Below are 26648 nucleotides of genomic sequence, written 5' to 3'. Positions count from 1 at the left end.
ATATATCTTAATTATGTACTATGTTTGAATTTTCAACATAGGTGCTTGTGTTTTTACGTCTTTGAGGATATATGTCAAAGTTTGATGCCCGGAGAAAATACTGTTTTTCCTTGAAGGCCATATAATATCGGTTAGGTCTGTGTTTGGATGACTGGATTATACAATGAAAAATGCAGGGCTTCTTTTAATTGAACTTTATACTTGATTGGTAGTCCTGCAAAAAAATCTAGTAGTTTGATAGTTCCTTTTTTTTTTTTTTTTTTTTTTTTTTTTTGGTGAGAAATCAAGGTGTCTGTGTAGAAAAAGCATGAAGGATGGACAATAGCACTTTGAGGGTTAGGAAGGTGGCTGAGAGAGAGATCTATTTCTTCTCTTAGATAACAACAGCAACAACAACAACAAAAGTCCTGTGTGTTCACAAGGTGATGATAACCATGAATTTTGGTTTGTTTATTTGCCTTTGTTTTTGTAATGATGAGGAATTACAATTACCTTTCTTATTGTTTGCATAATCCGGTGGAAGAGGAACTACTAAAAACAAGCTGAAAGCGTTTGACTTCCAGAGAGAAGATGCTCAAAAAAGTCAGCCCCTTTAAAAATGTCTCAGTAATCATTTGCTGCTCTCCCAGGTTATATTTACATTTATTGCTGGAAAAGAATGCCAAAACGTTTTCAGTTTTTCAGGATCCTGAAGATGTGAGGAAGAAGTTTTTTGATTAAATACATTTAATATGAAATTGAGGATGGAAACGACATAAGAATCAATAATAACAAGCAGTCTTTTCACTACAGGTAGGCAGAGCATTTTGGAGTTTTGACAGCTAGATAGTGTCAGGCATTGCTTTTATCACCAGGGTCAGACATGCAGGATAAACAGAAGACATCTACAGGGGAAAGCAAGTGATCTGGAATTTAAGATTTGGTAATGCAGGTGGTATGATGTGAAGGAGTATTTTGTGCTTTCTTGTTTGCAGACAGACTAAAGAGGGGAATTAGCACTGAATCCGAGGGAGACAGCCTCAGCTCAGTTTTTAGAGCAAGTTGTGACTGGACAGAAAACCATTGAGAGTCCAAGTCAGCAACTTCAGATGCCTGATGTGAAAGATGGCTTTCTACTCCTCTCGAGTATAGTAGGGTCACCTATATCAACTAACGAGTTGAGTTAGTAGATCTCAGCTTTGCTGACTCATTTCTGGAGTCTGTACTATAAAAAGAGTAAACTTTGGTCACTGCTCTGGAACTTTCAGGCATGACTTACAAAACTTACTTCCAGAGGTGCAGATCAAAAGACTGTCACTCTTCTTAACGTGTATTTAGCTACTCCAAGCAGTGCCTTAGTTGTCTGCTTTATTTCTGCTTTTTCAGACAGAATAAGCAGCTGATCTTAACAATGACTGAGCCAGGAGTTTGTGAAAGGCACTAACAAGGCTGAGAGGAAGACATGGAAGAAGAGGGAATGGAGAGGGTTAAAAGCCAAGGAAGAAAATTGCTGTCAGAGAGGAGAAAAAAAAAAAAAAAAAAAAAAAAGTGCTATTCCCTTCAGCTTCTGATATTAAACTTTGTAGTAACCCAGAATTACTGTTCACATGACCCTTCTACAATCTGAGAAATTTCTAAATTGAAAACTGAAATTTTAAGATTTCCTAGAAAAAAACAGAATCATATTGTGAAAAAAAGAATGCAACTTCAGTAGGAGAGATCTTTTATTTTATTTTGCTTTAGTTTTCTGTATTCAGAAGATATACACAGGTTTATACAGGTTTAATTGCTGTAAATGTTGTCTTGTTGTGTCACTTGACAATTAGTCTAACAAGTATAAATGATCAGCTAGGTTTCACTTCAGCATCCAGATACTAGATATCAATTTATATGAAATTAATATGCAGCATAGTCATTTTGTTTTATTTTTCCCTTTATAATAGAAAGATACTAATAAATAAGTACCAGTCAGGCAGACAAATTATGCTTAATGAGTTGCTGCTTTACATCAGTGAATTTTAAATACCACCAACACACATATAGTTAGCATGATTAATAAGTGGTAGTCTCTTACAAGTAGCACAAGTTGTATACACAGTTGTGAGCTGCTTGGGGTCCCTCAGGAGTGACATGCTGTTCCTGTGAAGGTTGACCGGATTGAGTGAGCAGCGTGCCCGCCTGCTCTCTGGTGATAGTTCCAGCAGGGTTGGCTCATTCCTGACCACATCCAGTTACTCTTTTCCAGTCAAAACCTGTTGCATCAGTGCAGAGTGTCTTGTAACACCTGTCAAATAGCAAGCCTTCTCGATCATTTCCTATAACATATTTTGGACCTCTGTAGCAGAGTCTAATACTCATAAAAACTTTTGGACAAGCATTTAATTAAAAATTCATCTTCTGAGCATGTATGGAATAGAGTGAAATGCATATATTCAATTTCTACGTGTCCTTAAACAGACCACAGCAGATTTTTTTAATGTTTAATTGGTACCACAAAGACCTTCTGAGACACGAAATAGATGAATAATATGTCCAGTTGGGACTGCAGTGTAGAGTTAAATGCATCAAGTAAACAAAATGGAGAGTTCAGCCAAAACTGGGTCCATTTTGTAAACATACCAGCACCGAATAAACCAAGGACCCTGCAGGAGACAGAAGTTTGACTTCATACATTTCTACATCTTATATCAAGATGTAATACCTATCAGTCTTCCCAGGATTGTGACAGCAGTAGTATTTATTAAGTCAGTTTACTAGTCACTGGGAAGAGCATCTTCCTGCCAAGTAACGACTTGCCTGACACTGTGTACTCTTAAGACTGAAACACAGCATGCTGTAGGTGCAGTCCACATGTTAATAAAACAGTGGAAATCAATATAAACTCGAGGAGAGTCACAAAGAATTCAGAGCAGTGTGTAGCAGAACAGTTGCAACCGGGCCTGTGAGGCCGCTGGTGAGAGGCAGCAAACAGAAGCAGGTATGAAAGACTTAAAAGGCTAAGAAAGGGGTTTGTGTTTGTTAAATTTTCATCCCTGGGCTGAAGCTCATGGTGAGGTGTGGGTCTTGGATTTTACGCGTCACCTCCTGACTGGAGAAGGGAATTGGGTTGTGAACGTATGTTTATTAAGGTGGGAATTTAAGCTTTTTGAGCTCACAGAGGTAAATCCTCAAGCTCATAGACCACAGGGGCAAGTGTTGCATTTATCTGTCCAGCAGTGAAATACCGTGGTTACTAACTGAGGACTTTGGGGAGCCAGGCTGATGACAGTCTTGAGTGTTGTTTTGTGCTGGACTTGCCCTGCTTACATTTAATGCTGTGATTGTGAAATACAAAGCTTTATGAAGTTGTATCACATGTGAGGACAGGTGTTTGGTTTGTTTGGTTGGTTTTTGGTGAGTACATTGTTCTCAAATTGCAATTCTGGGGTGACAATAGTGGTTATTTGTCTGTGAATCACTGTGCTAACCTGCAAGGATTTTGATCACCGCTGCAATAGCGTTTATGGGGGAGCTGGAGGTTTTTAAATGACAAAGCATACTCCTTTTCATAATTCTCTCTCTTCTGTGAGACTTTTCACTACTTCACAAAGAGCTGAGGTCTTCCTTAGCCTGCTTGCTTTCTACAAGCCTAAATGTTAAGGCTAAGGAAATTTCATATTCATCAACAGGTTGCTCCCCTACCTATACGACTTGATTAGTAAAAGTATTTCCCTAAATATAAACTCTGTATTTTTATTCTGAAATACGAAGTCTGAATCTACATCACAAACTATGCGAATACTTCACCTCATCGAAATTAAATGTATAAATTATATATATTCCTAGTTGATAAGTGTGACTGCAAATCTGTATGTAGTGATGCTAGATGCTTTTAGAAAGCAAACATACGGTAAAGGAGTCCTTCATGTAAGTCTTTCTCTGACGTGAAAATTGTAATACTCTGATGAAGGTGAAAAGCATAATTGTTTCCTGAAACCATATACAAGGTTTGAGATTATTTGGAGAAGTATTGATTTTAAAGTTCGTGAAGAGTGTCTGTAATCAGCATAGCAATTTGACTTCTTAATTAGACTAGTCCCTTGAAGGTTTGGCTCCCATACAGTATGTTTATGAATCTAATCAACCAGACAGCAAAAAAAAAAAAAAAAAAAAAAAAAAAGAAAAAAGAAAAACAATTATAGATACCATCTTTACTTTTCAACTCACAATGGAGCAAGAACTGAAATACTGGAGCTCTTGCTTCTGTGATAATTAAAACATGGATCTGAATGAGTGGGGGAAGAGGAGGAGGGAGCACATGGAAAAAATCTGAATGCTACAAAATGAGATGCTTAAGTAACCAACAGAAATGAGAGAAGGAAGAAATAAGCACATGGACTGTGCCATTAGATCAAACACTAGCTACCTGCTGGACTCGTGTGCATTGATTTTCATTTTTTTCACTGGGGATTTATCAAGTCACAGGAGTGACTCCAACAGTAGTTAGATCAAGCAGTTTCTGGAGCCTGACCTGTTGTTTCTTGGACTAAAGCTCTTCCATTTACCTTGTTTTTTGGTAGGTTAGTTGGTCATTCAGCATCCATTTAGGACTTGAAGAATTCAAGCTCCGTATTTGGTATTAAAACTACGCTCTGGACTGCAGGCAATTAAACTGTTTTGTGTTCTGTTTGTTATGCAAACATCTTGCCATAGTAGTTGAGGATGTTAGGCTGCTAAGTTACTAACATCTGTCTATGGTTTATTCTCTCATTTCTTTAAGGAGAATGCACACTGGCCTTCTTGTCATTGATACAGAAGACAGTTTCTGGTTTTGCGCTGCGCTTGTGATGAAAGGTTGAGTTCATAAATGCCTGTAAGAGAGTTCTGATAATTTCTGTGGTAGGTCAGGAGTCTTTTACAACTAGAAAATTCTGGTTTTGCAAAGATAGGCCTTTCTCCAATGGCAGACCATTCTACTTTGCTTTTGGAGGGGAATTTGTCCTGGTCACGTATTCCAGAGTTCTTTTACAGTCTCATAGCTATACTTAACCACTGGCCACTTAAAGTTGTGGACTAAAACCTGGCAGCTGATATTATACCAGATACAGAGCAGAAGACTAAATTATGCTCTCAGAGAGATGGTTGACTTGACTGTAAATAGTCAGAACTCCAGCTATGATTCTGGCATATGAGTGGTTTTCAATTCTATTATTATTATTATTTTGGAATCAGTAAAAAGTAGTTGTAGGTATAGGGGAAGGCACTTTTTGTCAAAAGCCTACCTGGGACATTCAGAGGGAAGGGTCTTTATTACTTTTTTCCTTGTTTACATTTTTTGTTTTCCTTTTCCATATTTACAGAATCATCCATAAATCTCTGCTGTTTAGGAGAGGGACTGTTGGCAGTAGTGGGAGCAGCAGTGATACAATTCTTTTCTGTGACTATACAGAAAAGAATCTGAATAAACTGAGGGCAATCCTACTAATAGCTAGAGAGAGACTTTCAGAGTTAAAAACAAGAAATCTGATATAAAAGGAGACTTGGGAAGCAGTTTACTGTGAACAATGAGTTCCTCTCTAATAAAATCTACCTGATGACAGCTGTCAGAATTAGAGTTTTTTTCTTAACTAGATGAGATCTATCATTGTATCATGCCAGTCACAGGACAGGGTGCAGCCACATGATCATGCAAACTGCGTGCATATGTATGTGTATGCAGCTGCATGCTGTCACTCTTAGTCTGTGCCTCTCCAACCCCTTCAGTGGACTGTCTTAGAGGCCAGAAGCATATATTTCATATTTTTGCATGCTTTGTAGGCCTTTTCTAGCAACATTCCAGGTACGTTTGCCTTAGCGATAACTGTTAGTAGGTTTGTTGTTTTTTTGAACCCCACTTAAGTTTCCAGTTTTCAGGTGGGATCTGGAATAAGATGATTTTTTTTTTTCTGAATTCAGTTCCATTTCAAATGAAGTATAATAGGAAGACAATTTTCAGCCTCTACAGGTGCTGTGGAGAATATGCTTGATGATGTGTCTTGGGGATATTTATTTAAGTGCTACATGGTGATTGAGCTTTTAGACACAGAGCTTTGAGATGCAGAGCTTGTGTCTGAAGTAATTAGTAACAAAAGCCTACCGGCTTCCACTATGGGATCCTCAAGAGTATGCTAGCCAGCATGTAATGCCTTAGTGAGGCAGAGGCTATTTGAAAAATAGCAGAGAACAAGTGATATTTTAGGTAATGGAAGGGATCTACAGAAACTGGATGTTTCTCATGAGATTTTAACCTCAAGCCATTCCAAAATTGCCCATTTTCTCTGCCTACTCAGAGTCAGTACATGCAAGGATGGTCTGTGCTGTTTGCAGCTTACTGCCTGTTCTGTGCCCTGCCCTACTGGAAGTGGAGAAGCTGGAGCAGCACAGAGAGAGCTGCTTGCCTCCAGATGCTAAAAGATGGGCTGGGTAGAAATCACAGGGAAGAAAGGGGCAGTGCTGCTGCCTAGCACGTGGCTCACTAGATTCACCTGGGGAGAGGCTTTGATGGTGCTGGGTGGGACAGGTGGGAGACTCACTGCTAGGAAGGCTTAAAACAGGAGGTAAGATGGGCTTCTGAATGGCAAGTGGGTTGTATGTATGCAGGGTTGGATTTTAAAGGTGGTTAGGGAAATGTCCTTGAGACATTAAGAAATGCAGGTATCTTCCACTGTACTCAGCGTTGGTGAGGCTGCACCTGGAGCACTGCGTCCGGTACTGGGCCCCCAGTACGAGAGACCTGGGCGTACTGGGAAGAGCCTGGTGGAGGGCGACCAGGGTGAAGGGGGCTGCAGCACCTCTCCTGTGAGGAGCAGCTGAGGGCTGTTTGGCCTGGGGAAGGGGAGGCTTGGGGGGAGCTTATCAGTGGGATCACAAGTTTTCCACAGGAATTACTGTTTGGGGGTTTGGTTTAATTGGTGTGAAGGCATAACAGTGCATCTTCTCTAGCAAAGCAAATAGAGGGTTTATGTAATCAAAGTTTTGAGAATTTAGTGTACTGAATTGGAGGCTGAGAAAATGAACTCAGAGGGGCTAGGTAAGGGCACTGGTAAGAGGCTGCTTTGCATGTTTCTCCTCTTTGAGAAATCTGATGACCGTAGGCACTAATTTAAACTTGTTGCCTCAACTTTAAAGCAATGCATTATATCTGTATTTAACATGGGGGAATTCAAGCTTCACTTTTCTTAAGTTGTTAAGTAAATCTTTATTGCTTTATCTGTGAGGTACCGTAGTCACCTGTCTGTGCAAATGCTGCTTCTGAGCAGCACCATCACAGATAAGAAATCTTATTTCCTCTTTGCAGAAAGCAGAGCAGAGAGGCCAAAGGCTGTGTTGTGATACTTCTTTAACTTACTGTTTAAAAATCTCCCATGTATTAATTATCATAAAGGAATAAGCACCAGGTCCTCTGTGACTCAGCAAAGTTTATGCACCCAGTCGCTGGTCATGTATCCATCCTATCTTGTGCTTGGGTTTTGATTCTGAGCCTGCAGATTCTTGAATACTTCATAGATTCATCAAGTCAGAAATACCCCAAGGACCCTCCTTTTTTTTTTTTTTTTTTTTTTTTCCTGGTGTTAACTTTCTTCCTTATGCCTAGAAGGAGCATTTAAGCAGCCTCCTGGTGATCCACAGTGTGGAAAAGACCTAGGTTAAAATGAGTTCAGCAAAATAAAAAGAAACCAATCATGATTTTAGCTGAGGAAAGAAATGTAACTGGATTCAGAGCTGGGAGGAAATGTTTCAGGAAGAGGTGGAATGTCTTCCTGCAGCTGTATGAGCAATGAGGTTTTTTTCATGGGAGACAGTATTTTGGGGCAGGTAGGTATGCGTAGTAATTTCCCATGTAGTACCTCAGTGCGACAGTTTGCTGGTGATCCCTTGACAACTAGCTATTGTGAATTCTCAAATTCACGAGCTATGCAGAACTGAATTTTCTTCAATTAAATATTAATTTAAATTATAGATGAATATTCTATTCACAAAGCATCAAAACCTCACATAAAAGAAAGTTACGGATGAGTAACATACCATTTAAATTGTAAAGCAGTCTCCTCATAAGCGTGAAATACGAAAGGAGAGGTACAGCTCACTTCATAGAGGTTTACAAATGCTGAGTTTTTTTTTTTTTTTTTTTTTTTCAGGTTTTGAGTGAAATGCAAGGTCTATTTTGCGTAGTAAATGAGGGTGGTTGGGATTTAATTATCACAGATATCAAAGGCAGAATTTACCAGGACTGGGAAAACAGCTGGTACTTTGAAAAAATCTACACACCAAAATCCAAGTGATCAGATTATGAAATCATTTTTGAAAGGCAATTGAGAAATAAATCGCAGGATACTTACATACTGTCTTCCTTGGATTTTCTTTAAGGGATGTATTGCATCTCGTACCACTGTTGTTCAGGGCTGCCAAGTAGGAGCTGAGATTTTGTTTGAAAATTAGTTGGGCGCTAGTGGTGCTGATGAGTATGGGAGTTGTTTCCTTCAAATAGCTAATAATGTCCAGTTGCTCGTGGAGTCTGATGCTGTGCAACAACAAAGTGGCTTGCAACAAATACCGTGTAGGCACATGAATTCTCAGTGTGGGAGGGAAACCTCAGGCAGGTTCTGTTTGAAGCCAGAGATATCAGTTCTTCGCAGAATCCTAGAAGAGTTGAGGTTGGAAGGGGCCTCCCTAACAGTCGAAGTAAGGAAATAAATGCTTATATTGCAAAGTGCTGGGTCTCACAGATGGCTTTTTGCCATTGTTATTCAAGGGTGAGAAGTGACACAGAGTCTTCAAGTATATGCATGTAAGAACAGAGTTTTAAGAGATAAAGGGCAGGATGGTGTTGCTCTGCATATGAAGGATCACAGAATCTCACAACATGAATATGAAAATAACCTCCACACTGTGCTCCTTAGTGCTAACAGCTGAGCTAGTGATACTCCGTGACTCTGACCTACAAATTGTATACGTGCTGGTAAGTGGATGGATGTGATATTCCCATAACTTTGTTAGATACCTTTACCTGTTTGCAGCATATTGGTATAATCCAGATGGGATCTTGTCATGCTGTTTTGATTTGGAGAATAGGGAAGACAATCAAAAGAAAAACTGAAAACTGAATGGGATGCATTTTTTTTCCTTTTTTTTTTTCCATGACCATCACATATTTGGAAATTAGGACAGTTTTCATAATTGTGTGTATGCTTTAAATTTTTCATTTGTATGTTTGAATACATATAGGATGGGCCTGAGAATCCAGCGCTTCATTCAAAAAACAGTTTCATTTCTGCTTGTAGGAAGTTCTGCCCCTTTGATCTATGTAATGGGAACATGAATTTTATATATGAGTTAATATAATAGACTGTAATCTGTTTTATAAAAGATTTCAGACCATTCAGAATTACTCCAATATCCTATATCCAGTTCTGTATCCTATAAAAGCATAGCCATGGGATTGCAGATAGGAATCCAATTTATGTACTTTTATTCATTGTGGGATAGTAGGTAAGAATTCAGTGACTTATCTGTTATGGACATAACACTTGACTTTTTAGATTGTCATCACTGTGATTTGTATTTGTCATCCCAATGGCTGAGGAGAATGGTTGCTGTTGGTGTATTTTGTGCTCCTGATTTAAGCTCTCATTCATTGGAATGTGTTGAAACTGTGTGGAGGGAAACCCGTAAGAGCTATATGGAAGGTCAGGTTCTGATTACTCTGTTGAGTTAGGAATGGTTTAGGATTCTTCTTCCTCAATAAAATTACATGTCTAAATTATCAGAAGATAATCAATGAGTCATGCCATGGTTCTGGTTCCTCCACCTTCATTGTGGTGGAACTGCAGAACCCGCTCTTCAAGAAGAGATGTTTGTCTGCGTGTGCCTTGGCACCTGCCTGTCTTTCAGTGAAATTTCGTGGCAAAATTTCTGCACAAATCTTGAAATATTCTACAAGCTCATAGCCTTTGGGGTTTTACTGAGTGTGAGAACATTACTCAGCCTATGGCCATGTAAAATGGTAACTATGACAACTGCAGCGTTGGACTGGAGGGTGAGGAGGGAAGCTTCTGTGGAAGCAGTAATATCCTTAGACACAAAAATATGACCTCTCTGTGCCTCCTCAGATAAAGATATTATACGGATGTGTTATTTGTGGGGGCATCTGTTGTTTCCTAATGTCAAAGAAAATTAAACTTGCCGTGACTAGTTTTCTTCCAAGTTTAATTGGGGCCATAGGTTTTAGAGATGTCTACCTCATCATACAAGGCTTGCGGAATATTCTAAGGGCTTTAGAGGCATTAAACCCCTAGAACTTAATACAGTGAAAACTGAAGCTATGAAAATAGGCGACTTTAAGTTTTGAGGTTTCTTTAGTTTTATTAGATAAACTAGAAAATCAATTAGAAAAGGATGGAATGATGAATTTTGAAAAGGATGAATTTTGAAAAAACTTTATGGAAAAAGTTTAGGTAAATGGTGAAATTACAAAAACAAGCATGCTCAAAGTGAATGATGTTTTTCAAGGCATTCCAAGTTGGACTGCTTGCAGAACCTCTCAATGGATTTTGCAGCAATACTTGCAAGTTGTCTGAGAGCACGTACACTTACTGAGATTGTATCAAATCTCCAGTTTTCCTGAATTTTTATTTCAGCTTTCCACCTTCGGGTAATTTCTGTTCCCAGTGCTGGATTTAATTTTTTGTGAGTTGTCCCATCAGTGCCACTTCCTTCATAAGCCCTTTGCAGCAATAATACTGGGCAGAAAAAGGAAAGTACCGGTGTGTCCTGCTCTCCTCCCCAAAGACTTCTGTCCACAGATGGTGCTGCCAATGTGCATAGAAAATACATTGCTCTATAGCCTGACTGGATGGAATAGCACACTCATCATTGATGAAGTTTGGTGATTTTTTTTTTTAAAGTAGTAAGGCTTGTGGCTTTGAATATCTTGATGCTTACGATAAAATTCAAAGTGGATCTCTCTTGTGTCGTGTCAAAATGTTTTAACCATTAAGAATGTCCCTGCCTTCCACAACGTGCTTACTGCCTTCTAAAGTAAAAACCAGTCTCCCTCTGGTCTTGTTTAAAAGACAGCACAACAAATATTTGCAAAGAGGCATCTTCTGCATCTTTCTTTGTGTTGAACTCCCAGGAATGCTTGGGTCTGCTCCTGGGCTTCACAGAAGAACGTGCTGCCCTTCTGCTTTAGAGCTGGGACAAGCTGAAGAGGACAGGATTGGCCAAGTCAAGTGCATGAGCTACCCTGACGTGACTTTGTCTTCTACCGTAGTGACAGGAAATATCACCTGTAATTCCATCATATGTCACAAAAATGTATAGAATGAAGTCTTTGCCCCATTGAAGTCTGTGGGAGTTTTGCTATAAACGCTAATGAAGCCATGAGTTGGACACTAGAGGGAAAAAAGTAGAATTTGTGGATTCAGGTAACTCTCGTGAAATCTTGTTTTTCTTCTTCAATTGAATGCAAGTGTGATCGCATTTTTGCAATTTTGAGTGTCTCTCAAGAATAATCACATGAACCTTTTTTTTTTTTATCCTGTATGAACATGGCCTTGCAGTGTCGTTGATTGTTATAAAACAGCAATAGCAGAATAAGGAGCTAGAAAGTGGAAATAAAGTGCCAGTATTTCTTCATTTTTTTCTTGTTAGAGGGAATCCTCCCTTCCCTCTGCCTGTACAGATGCGCTTTAGCTTCTGTAGGGGCCGTGCGCAGGGGCTCTGTCCGTCCTGGTTCCAGCGTGTCTTAGTTCCAAAACAAACAGAATTTTCACCTTTTTTTTTTTTTTTTTTCTTTTTTCCTTCTGTGGTATGTGACAAAGAACTTGCTCCTATTTTATGCCTGTGTTTTCCTTCGGTGATATTCTTGTGCTTAATGTCAGCATCCATTATTTATGCTAAGTCATTGGGCAGGAGTGTATCGTCATGTTTTGTACACTGAAGTATTTTTTTTCAAATACTGCTTTGTGTAATGCTGTCTGAATTTAGAAGCTTTTTTATTATTCTAGAATCCCACCATAAGTGGAACACATTTGATGCTAGATAAAATGGCTAATAAAGCTTTCTTACCTTGGCAGATACTTCACCTTTGTCTGAGTCATGTTTGGTTCTATTTATGCAGCAGCGGGTGGAAGTACGAAATCAAATCAACAGGTGGAACTGAAAGTTCAACAGTTGAGGAGGCAGTGAAAATTGTTAGTGAAGGAACATAATATCCAGTACTTTGGAGACACAAGGAATCCTAGATTTTTAAATTAGTGGCCTGTGGAATATACTCCAATTTACTTTGCCTCTTCCTTGCTGAAAAGTGTAGCTCCACCTAGTCCCCAGGAGTCACTGGTGATAATGGGGATTTGAGCAAACAGTGGCAATACCGTTAGGCCAGTTTACCTGTAACTGGTGTCGGGACCGAGCTGGTGTTGAAGTCATTCAGGGCTGTCGTGACAAAACTCATCCGAATAGGACCTAGGATAAAGCTTATCCTTCTGCAACACCTGCCCTCCTTCAAAGTTGTCTGCGTGGAAGAGGAATCCAAGATTTTCCATTTCTTGTCATTCAAATTGCAGTCCAAACCCCGGTCTGTCTCCTAATACTTGCAGTCTCCTAATGCTTGCACCTTCAGGCTGCTGTTGGACAGGGTTGATGGCCAGCCAGCCAGTCGCTGTGACTGGCTTAATGTGAATGACAGCTAGCTTTTTCTGTCGGTTCTAGTTTGAGGTGGTATTGTGTCATCCCTGATGGTGACCAAGCTTCAAAATTCATTCTGAATTTATCTTTTGATGTCCTTTTAACCTTTTGGTTTCTTTTTCTGTTATGTATGAAGCATAAAGATGCAGAAACTGCTTTTAAAACACATACTTGTCTCAGGAATCTTTTTTAATCATAATTTTTTTTAATCTTTGGCTTTGATTTTATGGTAGTATTGAATTTGAGATTGAAACCAGCTAATGGATTTCACAGCGGAAAGGGATAGTTACTATGGCTACACAGCACCCTGAAAGCTTAAAAGGACAAAGGATAAATGAATACGGTACTGGCTGCTTAGCCATTTCTAGAATAGATTCTCATAATTTAAAGGCCTTATAGTCTTTCAGACACCATCAGAAAAAGCAAGATGTTAGTCCTTAAAGACTTCATAATTTATTCTTGGTTCAGATCATTACTTTTGAAGTAGCATTTTTGAAAAAATATTTTTCAAAACATCCTCTGCTTTTAGCTTTTAGTTATAGTTCACGTACATCTGTTGCATGTAATGAAGCCTACTGTTATTGATAATTTTATCACTGATATCTTATATTATGGTATATTAAAATAGGCAGAGATCTGTGGAGAAATAAACACAGAGCAATTGTGGTTTGAAAACTTGTAGTAATATACTTACAACTTCCACTGTAGATTTGGCTGAAATTCTTGTCTTAAATGTGCAGATCAGTTTATAAGAGAACCAAACCTAAAAATAAGTTATATACAATAAAGGATAACAAAACATGCACTGCTAAGTTCATACAATTAAGGAATGAGTTACTGGGGTTTAGCGTGGCCTTAGTGAGTGATGGTAGACGTGCTACTGCTTGTTTCTGTTTGAGAAGGAAATGATGTGTTAGAAATCATGAGCATAGCACTCATCAACTTGAACATATTTTAATGAACTGTTAATGCAGAATGAAGTTTTTTTTCTTTTTCTTTTTCTTTTTTTCTTTTATGAGGGTAGTAATAAAATGCATCTGTTGTTTACCTCATAGATGGAAGGTGCGTCTGTTGGTAATTGTAGGCAGGGGCACTTTGGCCAATTTGGTATTACAAAATCATCGGGAAGGTTGCAGGTAACTTCACCTCACTGTAATATTGTAGCTTTATTATATAGAGATTTCATGTCGTGCCCTTATCTGCAGGCAGAGGGCTTTGTATTTGGATGTTGGGTTTTTCTGTCCAGCGATGCTTGCAGGTGTGTGTAAAGTGAACTGGACTTCATGCATGTGCAGCAGACAGCTGCGTGGTGGTCCTCTTGTGGATCTCTTCTGTGCTCTCCGGAAATGCCAGATGTGCTATGTAGCCGTTAGTGTTATTCATGTTGAAGGCATGCAGGGAAGCCCTTCTATGTAAGAGCATCAGAATTGCTGTACAGAAGAACTTCATCGTGCAGACCAGAGATCTAGACAAAGTTTGATGGGGCCAAATTCCGTGATGGGCAAAAGAGAATGGCTGGGGTGCGCCAAGAATAAACCAAGCAAATGTATAGGTGAAAGGAGGTGGTGGTGGTAGAAAAATATTGAGAAGTTCATCTTGTCAGTTATTTTGGTTCTGAGAGTACATAAATAGGTAGTATATGGTTAAAGTAGCTAAAAGTAGCTTTTCATTCACCGTAAGGCCCTTTCCTAGCTGCTTCTGGTGGTTTTGGTTAGACAAATCTAAAATGCAAATATTAGGAACTAGGAAAACTGGTCTACTGAACTCCTTAATTTATAGTTTGCACAACTCTGTTACAGATTCACCAGAATTCACAGAACCAGTGTGCTCAGAATTAATTTATGATATTTACTGACTTCTTGAGTGCTTATTTTAAGAGGGTTTTTCAGAAGATCTTCACTTAAAAATCAATCTGATGTATGCTTACTACTTCTCAAAAGTGGAGCAGGGATTCTCAAGATAGATTCTCAAGGTGAAATATACGGTATTTGTAGGAAATTGCTCTTACTATTATTTTTTTATCTTGCCTGAAAATGTATTGAGAATTTTTCCTCATATTTTGGTTCCTTTGATCTCTGTAAACATGAGGATGAAAAAAAATTGGGCTATTAATGGTTTGTAGGTGATCTAACTCAAGTTGTCTCAAAGTAGGCAGTATCTGTGGCTTTTATGGGGTTGTACTCATGGGTATGGCTTCCATTCATGTGTGTTTTCTGTTTGATGAAATACTCCATTTATTTATTATTTACTTAAGTACTACAGAAAAAAAAAAAAAAGATGCTGCTTGAAATTCAGAAGTGGATCAGTTAGAGTGCTTCAAGAGAAGACTGGGTCTATGTGATATTTGATGTTGCTATGGGAAACAGCTTTGCAAGAACATTTGCAGAGCAGATGGACCAGGATAGATAAAGCAGATACAGGTATTGAATAGAGCGTGTGTAATGTTCTGTGAAACAGCAGGAAAACATGAACTCTAGTCTATGGAACATAATTCCTTGAGTCGTCCTTCTCTAACAGGTACACGGCTAACAACTTTCAAAACACAGCTCTTCACAGCAAACTTGTTCTGTTTTTATTAAATGGGATAGTATATCTTCATGGTATTTTATGCAGTTCAATTTAAACAGCTGTCCATTGTGAATAGATCAGTAGTGAGGGTTTCTTAAAGTTTTTGACTTTTTAACAAGCCAAAGAAAATTTCAGAGCTTATCTGCCCCATCTTCTGTCATATGCAAAACCAGCCATGTCCTAACTTTATGCTGTAACCTATTGCCTTTTGGACAAGCCAAGCACACAAACACCATAGAATGGAAAAACTTTGTATTTCGGCTATTGTAATTGTGTTGGCTTAACATGCTCTTGGCTATTGAGAGCTCTCCTGTAGCCTCATATGCTAGCTTTAGTTCTGTGTTAAAAAAAATAATACCCACCCTGCTTAAGAACTCGAATACGTTTGTAGTGGTTTGGCACAGTGTTGGTTTCCTTAGCAACACGAACACAAAAGATACCCACCCATGTGGTGGTGTACACGCAACCTGCCTTTGTAAGAGCGGGTACGTATAGAAATGTACTGTATGCTTCTTTAACGCATGTCCTTTGTTCTCCCTGGCAATGAATAAAATAGGCATATGCTGTTGAATTTTTTTCTAGGAAGATCAAAAATTTGAAATATATTTCGTAGTTATATCTTTTCAAAAACTGAAAAGCAAACTTGTACTTTTTTTTTTTTTGAAAAAATAAAAAAGATGTATGACTGACACTGCAAAAGGATTTTTTCCCTAAGTAATACGCTGTCAGTAAAAGCAAAAACAAATCTTCGGACTTTTAACCTACAGCATATCTGTGCTTCTGATCTTGTTGAGTTACAAAGCTCACTCCATGGGTTGTTTTCTGCACATATATTGAACCAGTTCTTTGGTTCATGCAGTCCTAAACCCGTGACTGCCCCTGTAACTATCAGTCTTTTTCGTTTAGTATGAAATACCAGGAAATACCATACTGCTGAACACCAGTCGGTTGATTGACATTTCTAGAGCACTGTTAAAGAATTCTTTTGAGAGTAATGTGTGTTTGTTTTTAGGTATGTTCTTTCATTATGAAACAAAATATATTTGATGTGTTTGTTGGTAATCCACTTGAAATATCACATGTGAATATCTTCCAGAATTTATGTATTCGTGTATTTTCTTCTGGTTTGAGGTAGGTATGGAAAACAAGGAAAGTTTGAGGCAGGAATTACTGGGGAAAGTTTTATGGCCTCTGTTCTACAATTAATTGGATCAGAATGTCAGGATTACTGCGTGTTGTTAGCTTTCAGCTATAACCTTTGTATGCCTTTTACACTAGGTAAAGCACAATGAGATTGGATGCTTTTTTTTTTTTTTTTTTTTTCATGCACCTCAGAAAAGACATTTCGTGGGTGATTAATTATAACCTATTTTCAATTTATTTTAACCAGGGACCAGTTAAATAAAGCACTTTACAGAATCACAGAATTGTTGAGGCTGGAAAGGACCTAGTGAAATAGTCCAACACCCTGCTCAGAGAAGGGTCATCTTGAGCACGTCGTCCAGGACTCTGTCCAATTGGGTTTTGCATATCTCCAAGGATGGACACTCTCTAACCAGCCTGGGCAACCTTTTCAAGTGTTTGACCACACTCACAGTAACAGACAAAAAATAAAATCAAAATGTTTAAACAGGACTTCCTGCGTTGCACTCTGGTCCTGTGTTCTCTTGCTATTTTACCGGATACCACAGGGAAGAGTCTAGTTCTGCCTTCCTTACTCTGCGCCCCTTCAGATGTTTATACACATTGAAAAGATCACTCTGAGCCTTCTCTTCCCCAAGCTCAGGGCCCTCATTTCTATCAGCCTCTCCTCAAAGAGAAGATGTCCCAGTCCGTCAATCACCTTCATGCCCTTTTGTTCCGTACAGGATGCGTACAGCATGTCTCTCTTGTACTGTGGAGCCTGGGATTGGGCCCGGCATTTTGCCTCACCGGTGCTGAGTGGAGAGCATTAGTCACTTCCCTCAGCGCGTTGGTGACATGTGTCGTAATGGAGCCCAGGTTGCTGTGGGCCGTTGCTGTAAGGGCATGTTGCTGGCCATGGCCAGCTAGCTGTCTGGGTGTTGGACAAGCTCAGTAGGTCCTTTGGAGTTGACAGCTCTTTACTATATATTTTACTTTTTGTTTACCAAACAAATATCTGTTTTGATATTTTGAAAACATCACTAGTGAACAAATTATGTATTTTGGTCTTTTTGTTTGATTAAACTTTATATTTCATTAGTGTTTTGCAATCGCTTACACCTATATGTAAGAGGCTGCAAAAAGGCCTTTTCCAGTAGTATGGCTAACAAATGGAAAATCATGGATGGTTTTCTTGTGTTTAGGGAGATGAAAAATTAATCTCAAATCAATTTGAGAGTCTGCAGAAAGATGGATGGAAGTCAGTATCGGGCATAGGAGTTAGCAAACATTAATTAAAACTACCTTTCAAGTCCAGAAGTGTTATGTTAGATTAGTACCACCTGAGCGACACCAGTATTAAAATATTTTTCAAAGTTTATTTCATAGCATGATTTAAGGCCATTGTGTATACGTATATGACATTTCAGCATGATATAGCTATTTTCACATGTGTCTTGTTTCTGTTTATTCCAGGAAATGAACCCAGGAAGTAATGTGAAGGGCCATGTGAAGCTCTGTCATAGCAGAAATTTGCTAAAAGATTGCTCTGCCTGTAAGTTTTTATTTTCATTTGTTAAACACTAAGTTATATTCACATTACTGGAGAAAAAGATTGATTTTAGCATTTTGAATTGCAGTTTGAATGTGAAAACAACCCTGCCAAGGGCCTTATGTTGAACTCCTGCCATTATTAATTTACTATATTTCAGTGAAGACCAGACATTTTTCTCTTAATTATTTGAATTTAATGATTACGGTTTTTTGTGCTGTATCATTACAGGTTACACATGCAGTTTGATGCATGCTAAACTGCAATAGCTTATTTTTCATAAACTCTCCACGAAAGGTAGAAAATGACCAAATTTGTATGAGTGTGTAACTTTTCCATTCAAAAATGATTTAGCCAGGATTGCACATGCAGATGCCTGCTGTGACTCAGACCTGTTACAGAATGGTTATTTTTTCCCACAGTTATTAAATGATATGATAGTACCATTTACAGTCTTGCTATTTATAGCAAAGACTTTTCTTTAAGCTATAGAGAAGACATTTAATTTTCTATACATGGCTTAACAAGCTCCACTTAAGAATTTAAACTTCTGTTTTCATCTTGAGTCTGAGTGTCTACATCAAAATATTTAAGTGAGAGAGAGAGAGATGAACTTGCCCTTAGGTCACTACTGCAAGGGAAATGTTAGGAGCTCCATTTTGCACAAAGAAACAAAAGCATCAGAGTGACTATTGATTTTTGCAGATTCATGTATCTGGCAGAGCTGAGAACAGAATTCAAAAGTTGTTTGTCCCAGTCAAGATTTATTATTGGAAAATAAACTATGTGATGGGGAATACATAGATGGTTCATACATAGACATTATATATAAATAGGTCTAAAATATGTGTCTTGAAAGAAATAGGGAGTTTACAGGAAAAGTTTGCAAGCTGGAGTTGAACCAGTATATTAATTTTCATCATTGTATAATTATTATAATTTAAGTAAGCATTATCTAATTAGCAAGCTCTTGAAAACTCTAGAGGGGACAGTATTAACTGTTAGTGTTTCAAAGTTGGCAATACCTGTTAATACTTTAAAAATAACTATTCCTTTTTTTTTTTTTTTTGGTACCTCGCACTCTGAAAGAAGTAGCAATGCCTATTTCTGGGCATTGTGTAGGGAATTTGCAACAACCTGCAACTAAATTAAAACTTGCAAATGCTAACCTTCCACAATTCCAGCTCTTTATGAAACATCAGAAAGTGTTTTGATTTATTTCTAGTTTTCTTGAAAAACTAATTCGTTGTCTTAGTGTTTCTTCACTATTCTAACTGCTGAAACAACCACAAATTAAGTGCAGATACAAGAATATCTGTTAGAAATTTGAATCTGAGTTCTGCTTTTTGTGTTTTGAAGTAAAAATTGGACATTATTGTCTTCATTCTATTAGTTCTTTGTTACCCTAAGTGTATTAACATTGAAGCGTTTCCTTCAGTTTTATCAAAGAATCTGGAGAGGGTATTCCAGGACATTTCAAGACTTCCGTGATTAGTTAAGGAAGAGAGAAGGAAAACTGCTGCTCTGATAATGCTGCCTTAATATTTGAATTTGTCAAATTTTTGGTATTATTTGCTAGATTTAATTACCTAGTATGCTTTGGGCAAGTGGATTTCCAGCATCTTAACAGTAGCATTAGAAACAAACTGAAAAGATGTGAGACAAAGTTAGAATTGGCTAACTTATTTTAACTCTATCTTCTCTTTTTAATTTCTCTCTTCATCCCTTTATGTCTGCCTCAGAAATGCACGTATTTCAAATGTGTGTGTGTGTGTATATATATATGAGGTACACTTAGGTATGTATTAATGGAAGGTTAGGCAATGGGACAAAATACAGAAATGGGCTTGGAATAGTCTTAGGGGAGAACATGTAGAGTAGTTATTTCATTGATAGGATGCTAAAGCTGAGAGCTGTATTACCTGTTGAGCACTGTAAGGTACACGTAGCTTTCCAGACAACAAGTGCATGTTTTTGACTCTTGGAAATACCCAAATTCCCATCTAATTTAAACAGATCTGACTGTGTGTGAAAATAGCAGAAAATATATCTTTTTTTCTGTTATAAAATGTTTGCAAAAGTATATGATAGAACATGAAACATACAATATAATTGAAATCTTCTATGTTTTTGGATGCGAAAATATGAGATATAGATCTAAATATTTTTAAAAAACAACTTACTGATGTATTATTTAACAATTCAGTATTAATGGGAAATGTAAATGCATTTCAATTCTTTTAATATGGACTTTTTATTTTACAAGCTAGCTGTTGGAAGCAATTAGATGTAGAAATGACCTTTTCCTCTAGTCTCCATTATTGTTCATTACAGTATATTGAATGTGAGTCTGTTCTACTACTTTCTAGTCAGTGCCATGAAAAGAGATGCTAGGTCTGAACCACTGGTTGGATTTGTATGCTGTTTTATTAGCGGAACAAAGTCCTCCTCATTCTGCTTTTCTTAGTTTTGCTTTGCCGGTGCGGACATCAGCTATCTTATTCGTGCTTCAGGTTTTGTACTGAGGGTAACTTGCCTGCAGCCTCACTTCTAAAGTAGCCTGCCTTGAGCTGCATGCTGAAATTGCAGCTGGTTAAAGTTAGGAGACACGAATCCCAGCTTTTATGATTTTAGGTGCCTGCCACAGAAATTAAAACTGAATCTGGCTGCTGAGTAATCAGAATTGCAACAATTATTATTATTATTATTTTTTCATTTCAAATACTAGTTGTCTATTACCATGTAGCTGTAGATGGTTCTGAAGATAGAGACCTGGCAATATGCAATCATGAAGGCATATTTTCTTCCCTTGCCTAAGAAGTGATCCCGTATTTATTCCCCGGAAATGCCAATGAACCTCTCTGGTGTGTATTACGAGCAAATGTTCTCACATACTGGATACTAGTGGAATCTGGACATTAATAAATTACAACAAAGGTACTGCAGCCCTCACCTCCATTGTCATAACTTTTGCGATTGTACAGAGCATTCTCCTCTAGGTATAACTTCACTTTTGCAGGAGTGCTGAAGGTGCTTGTGCACTTGATGTAAAAATCCTTCATGCGGTATCATTCTTGTATGGCATAGCAGGTTGCGTTGGAGACCAGGAATCTGAGAATTGAGGTGGGTTGCAGTGCAACTAAGGATGCCAAAAAACATCTGCTTCTTATTCACACGGGCTAAAGAACTGCGTTTCATAGGAAGTGCTGCTACAGCTTGTTTTTCTGAAACCTGCTGCTCCAGAAATATAATCGTCACTCATCCTTACCACTAGTGGACATTTATGCATCTCTAATCCGTGCTTGTAGTGCTTGTGCTGTCGGGTGTCCTGGCAAGAACAAGCAAAGGCTCCACTCCATCACTTTGCCAGGGCACTGAAGTACTGTTTTGTGCATCTGGATTGTATGCGGTGGCATTACAGAGGGGAGGATGTACTTTTCCTCTCGTCTGTTTGTATTGAAGTGCTGTCAGGAACTTAATTTCTTAATTGTCTGTTTGTGCAATTTTGACCGTAGGCGTTTGAAAATGCTAAGGATATTGTTGAGAATTTCTGCAAATAGTTCTTACTGGATAATCTGAGCAGAAAGAAGCTTGCAAGATGATTAGATAAATGTACTAGCAGTTTTGTAGGATTGACATCAGTCAATACAGATTTTTTTTTTTTTTTTAGTGTTGGACGTGCTGTTTTCCTTCTCTGCTCACTTTGGTAGCACACCTCAAAGAGAAAGACTGAGAATAAGAGGAGAAAAGGTTCTAGAGATCAACTGTTGATCTAATAAGTGCCTAATAGAAGAAGTAATAAGGTATTTTCTGTCTGAAATAACTTCTGACTGGTACTATAGGCAGGCCAGAAGGAATAACATACCTTATTTAATCAATTAGATCTTACTTTGAGAGCTGTAGATAAGCAATTCTGGTTCTGTTTTCTTTGAATTATCTTTTGAATTGGTTGTCAATAAGTTAATGAAGCTATGGCAGCACTCTGTATTTTCACAGATGGCTGTACTGGCTAATTTCACATCCTATACATCTCTGTATTCAGTGCTAAATCTGTTCTCTTCCTGTTAAAGCAACCAGGGACAATATCACACGGGCATGTCTCAAAGCAACACATATGTAGCTTTGTACTCAAGGCTGCAGCTGATTTTATAATTCATGTATGCGACCGTCATATTGGTAGAAACAGAGAACAGACAGCATGCGGGGAAGAATACGGGTCTGGTCATATATTCTGAGCGCAGGTTGCTGAAAGAGAGAAATGGAACATTTTAAAACATGAGAGTGCTCCGAGTTCTTCGTCTCAAGTCTTTCTGCTAGAATAATTCCGCGCTGCTAATTTGGATATTGACCAAAGTATTTGCTACACATTTCTTGTATCTGGTAGTTTTACAAATATGTTGAGCAGTATTGTAAAACTGCCTTTCATGGTATACACACAACTAACTATATAACTTACTGAGTTGCTTAGGTCATGGTGGCAATTATTTCATTATGATCAGTTTAATAGTTATTACATCTTTCTTCCAAAGGGAATTTGCATATTTAATTTCTGTTAATGTTAGCTGGTGAACAAATAAGAAAATGGAAATCTTTTTCAACCTTTTTTCACCGCGCAGCTGGGTTGTTCTATATTCAGCTAGTGACCACTGACACTTCTGTCCCGTGCTTGTAAAATACCAAATCCATTGCTATCTTAATAAACTCCATGTAAAATAAATAGTAGCACATAGTATACCTCTGTGTAGTTATAGAAGCCATTCATTTTAACAGGAGTAAGAGCAGAAAAGTTCTGTTTACACAGACAACAAAGTGAATTGTTCCTCTCTGTGAAAGGCACCTTTGCTGATGCCCGGTGACAAGAGTTCCACATTTTCTCTAAGTACTTCCCATGCTGGATCTCTGGAGCTCTTGGCTTTTCCCACTATTCTTCTCATACCCTGGGAAAAAGGTTTGAAATACCCTTTCTTGTTTTCCACTGAGAGTACAGGATTGGGTCACTTTTTTGGCGATCCTGATGAGAGATCTTCCTACAGAAGATGAAACTAACCCAGGTGAAAAGCCAAAAGTATGCTACCAAAATCAATAGTAAGAATTTAAACTGTATATGATACTGGTGAAGGGCAGAGTTGATTTTATTATTGTAGAAGATTGTGAGACCCTAAGAGCACATTAATTTCCAAGGAGTGTCTTGCACAGCTCTAATTAAGGTTTCAGTGGTCACTGGAGATGAGTCTTCCACTGCTCTCCCCATGTCTTTCTTTTGTTCTTCTGAACTAAACTTAGACTTGAACTTTAATCTCATATGCTACCTGGCTTATGCTTTTGTGTCAGCTTCTGTGAATGTATTCAGGGGAATACAAGTTTTAATTTTAGCATTTTTGCATACTGTAAGCATCTTCCTGATCATAAGCTTGTACAAAAGTATCTTGCAAGAATAAGAAGAATAAAATTATTGCAGAAGTCTTTCATCCTTTGCTTCATTACTTATTATGTAGTGGTGTTTTTTTTTTTTTAATAAAGCATGTACTGAGGAATATAAATTGATCTATCTGAACTGATGACACTAAGAAATACAACACCTGTTCATAGTGGTGCTTGTTAATTTACTCTGCTGAGGTATAATTTCATGCCTTGTTAAAATCAGACAGACACAGCTATGATTTGCTGAGGGTGAGATAACAGGCCAGCCTTCGAGAAACTTTTGTGTTTTTTATAATGCTTGATACCAAATTTCTACCAGGAGTAATGAAAGCAATGGTCAAGAAAAAATGTCTTACAAATTAAATTTGATGACACAGGGAAAAAGTATGTATGCAACTAACCCAAAATATTTTATTACTTGGGTCAGTAAGCAGTCAATGTTTTGCTTGAGGTGTAGACTTCTTACATCTCAGGCAGTGTCAGCATGCACGCGTAGTTACTGAAACAGTGCCAGTGACTTGGACTCAGCATTCATGAGCCAGTAGCCAGGCCTGCTTTGGTTTCTGGAGATAAGGAAAGCTGGAGAATTTTGCAAGCTGTCTTGCAAATTGACGATCACCATATACGTGGCTTTCTCCTGCTTCGCTGTTCTGCAATGCGAACTGTGAAGAGGACCAAAGTCGAGCTTTCATTGTAACTGGACTCAGACATGCTAGAATAGTAATAAACCATAGTGTGTTCATTCCCATGCATCAGTCAAGCTTCTTGAGGTGGGTGTTGCTGTTCCTGATGACACCTGGCACCTGGCAAATGTATATCCACGCACTCGCTCCTGGGGCACATCACTGGGGATGCTGGATGTGGGGAAGTGGGGGTGAGGAGAGGAGAAGGCAGCATCCCTCAGGTGTTAATAATACAAAGCTGAAAGGAGCTTTGCTAAGTTTCTGAGCCACAAATGCAGAGATGGAAATTGCATTAGTCCCTGTAGCTTCCGGCTGAGATATATGTCTGAGAGGCTCCCTGATTTCTGCAGCATTGCAGCAGCAGGTGGTTAAAGCAGGGGTTCTGCCGGTCAGCCAGCTTCATGGTGTGCTGTGCAGGTGCTTCGACCTCACAAGTCAGGTTTTGTGCAGTTCTGTTAGCACATATTCATGACCAATATGCCACCCATTACTTACACTCCTTCTAACTGGTTAAAATTGTCCTTGCACTGATAAAAAGGCACATTTAAACCTACAGCATCGGTATAATTCCCCCAAACTGCTCAGGTTACCCGTTAGCATCCTCAGTTCCTATGTTTGTTCCACCTGAAATGGTAGCATTTACACATTAAATCATCTTTGAACCAATTTCCCCATTAAACTGTCTTTTCTTGGAATAACTCCTGTTTACCCGAGAAGTGTTAATCTGTAATAGCTCTGCGAGCTGTCTTTTGTTAGTCAAATCAATGGCCGTGCTGCTCCTTATTTGTTTTTCTGCTCTTATCTAAGCAATGCTTTCACTAGTACCTGAGATAAGGTATTGCTATGCTGTACATCTGCATCTCATAGTAGCTGGCTTCAGACAAAAAACTCGTGTTTCAGCCTCCCAGCAGCAAAAAGATTGAGCTCCTGTGTCAGTAATTTGGGCAGTGTGGAAGGGTTGTGCTGTCAGGGAGAAAGAGGAGGCTCGGCAGCCCCTCCTGAATCCCTGCCCTGGGACGTTCACCTGTGGAGCAGCTTGTTTGGGAGAAACCTCGTGTGGGTCGAGAAGTGACTTAGGATTTCTTTTTTTGTGTTGATGTGGCACAAAGCATTGTGTCTTCCTCCTCTGAAGGCGGTTTTAAGGGCGACAGAAGTGGGAAATGGCTTTCTGCAGGGTCGTTCTTGCCAGAGTTTACCGATACAGTCTGGGGAGCTGTAATGCCTGTGGCTTCCCGTGCCTTCCACAAAGCCTCCGAGGGTAATTGCGAGCGTTTTGTCAATGTAATGGACGGAAACCAGCACAGTTGTTATGGGCTGATTCATGGGAGAGTGGTCTAAAGAGTCTCAATTTCTGCTGCCACTTCTGTAGTTTCCTGGAAAAAAAAAAAGTATGATTTCTTGGCTTAAACTTCAGTGGGAGAGGCAAATTCATAATTGTGACTATTTTGATTGCGTTTTGTTGTAGCCTGTTTAGAATAAAGCTAAACTGCGTAAGTCATAAGACCTTACTAGATAGAGAACAGAATTGTGATGTTAAGAGGTGCTTTTGCTTCACAAATAAGTAGTTTCGATGCATGTCAGGTCTATGTGGCTGGAAGCTTTTTTTAATCTTGTGTGTGCGCACACACATTGTAAGGGCACTGCTTTCCAACTATGCAGTAATCCCTGATAGGTTGCTTGAATTTTTAGATTCTGTGTGACTTTTGTACTCCTCGTACCCTAATATAGACCTTTTCATACAGGTCTTGCTTTGTAATAGTTTCAAAGTGACCATGACTGTAACCAGAAGGGTTATTTAAGCAGCAAACTAACTAAAAAAGAAATCTGAAATGCCAGTCAAACTGATGAGAGGACAGTGTCAATAACAACGTTTCCTTTATTTTGTGATCAATCACTGTAAGAAGTCTAAAAGTACCTAAGCTGACAAATCCGCTCTGCGCTGCTGTCCCCAGCTTTCTGTTATCTACGAACATTAACTGTTACAGCAGCTTGTTTTTTTTTTTTCTTGACTAGCCCAGCAGTGTACATAATGTGTGTGTATATATATATATGTACACACATATATACATAATATGCAGAGGTGCATAGAAGGCCTTTAAAACAAGGTTTCGTGCAAGACTGCCACCTCCCATTCCTAGCATAGCACGGCTGTTGGTGGTGCAGTCCCAGGCCTTGCCAGGTCCTGCACATGCACAAATGCAACCAAGGAGCTGAACTTGGAGGGGAAACTGCCAGAGATGCCAGTCTGTGTTCTAGCACCAGTGGGCTTTGTGGTTAGTTAGGAACTGGGCTGGTAACTATTGTCATCTGCTACTAACAGACCCTACCGCGACTCCCAGGCAGAGGAGCTCATACTCTTTATTTTTGGTGAGCTAAAGGGAAGAAAAATCCCCATGCCCTTCCTGATTTCTGTTATCAATGCCAAATGTGAAGTCATGGTTGCATTGCTGCATGGCAGCTTTTGAAAAAATGAATAAAGAGGAGAAATGATGGTTCTACCACCATTGGCATTTGTGGTAGAGGATTGAATTAGGGTAGAAGTTTCCTAGAGTCACAGTTCCTTAATATTATTAAAGTTTTTTGTTTGTTTGTTTGTTTTGTTTTTTGTTGTTTTTTTT

General features: G+C 38.7%; 1 protein-coding gene across 7 annotated transcripts in view; it reads left to right on the top strand.

Annotated features, from left to right (window-relative positions):
• MARCHF1 (membrane associated ring-CH-type finger 1) overlaps window positions 1-26648 on the top strand; it is a 233147-nt gene that overhangs the window by 56383 nt on the left and 150116 nt on the right. For 4 of the 7 annotated variants that reach the window (XM_035325488.1, XM_035325496.1, XM_035325490.1 and 1 more), the window contains one exon: window positions 17851-17929. In XM_035325488.1, coding sequence (XP_035181379.1) covers window positions 17854-17929 — 76 coding nt within the window. In that variant the 5' untranslated portion in view covers window positions 17851-17853. Of the gene's footprint in view, window positions 1-17844; window positions 17930-26648 lie in introns of those variants that run through there. The other 3 variants (XM_035325489.1, XM_035325499.1, XM_035325494.1) reach the window with 2 other exon arrangements.

This window comes from Oxyura jamaicensis, chromosome 4, assembly GCF_011077185.1.
Source record: "Oxyura jamaicensis isolate SHBP4307 breed ruddy duck chromosome 4, BPBGC_Ojam_1.0, whole genome shotgun sequence".
Taxonomy (NCBI): Eukaryota; Metazoa; Chordata; class Aves; order Anseriformes; family Anatidae; genus Oxyura; species Oxyura jamaicensis.
This window is presented reverse-complemented; position numbering and strand designations above follow the sequence as displayed.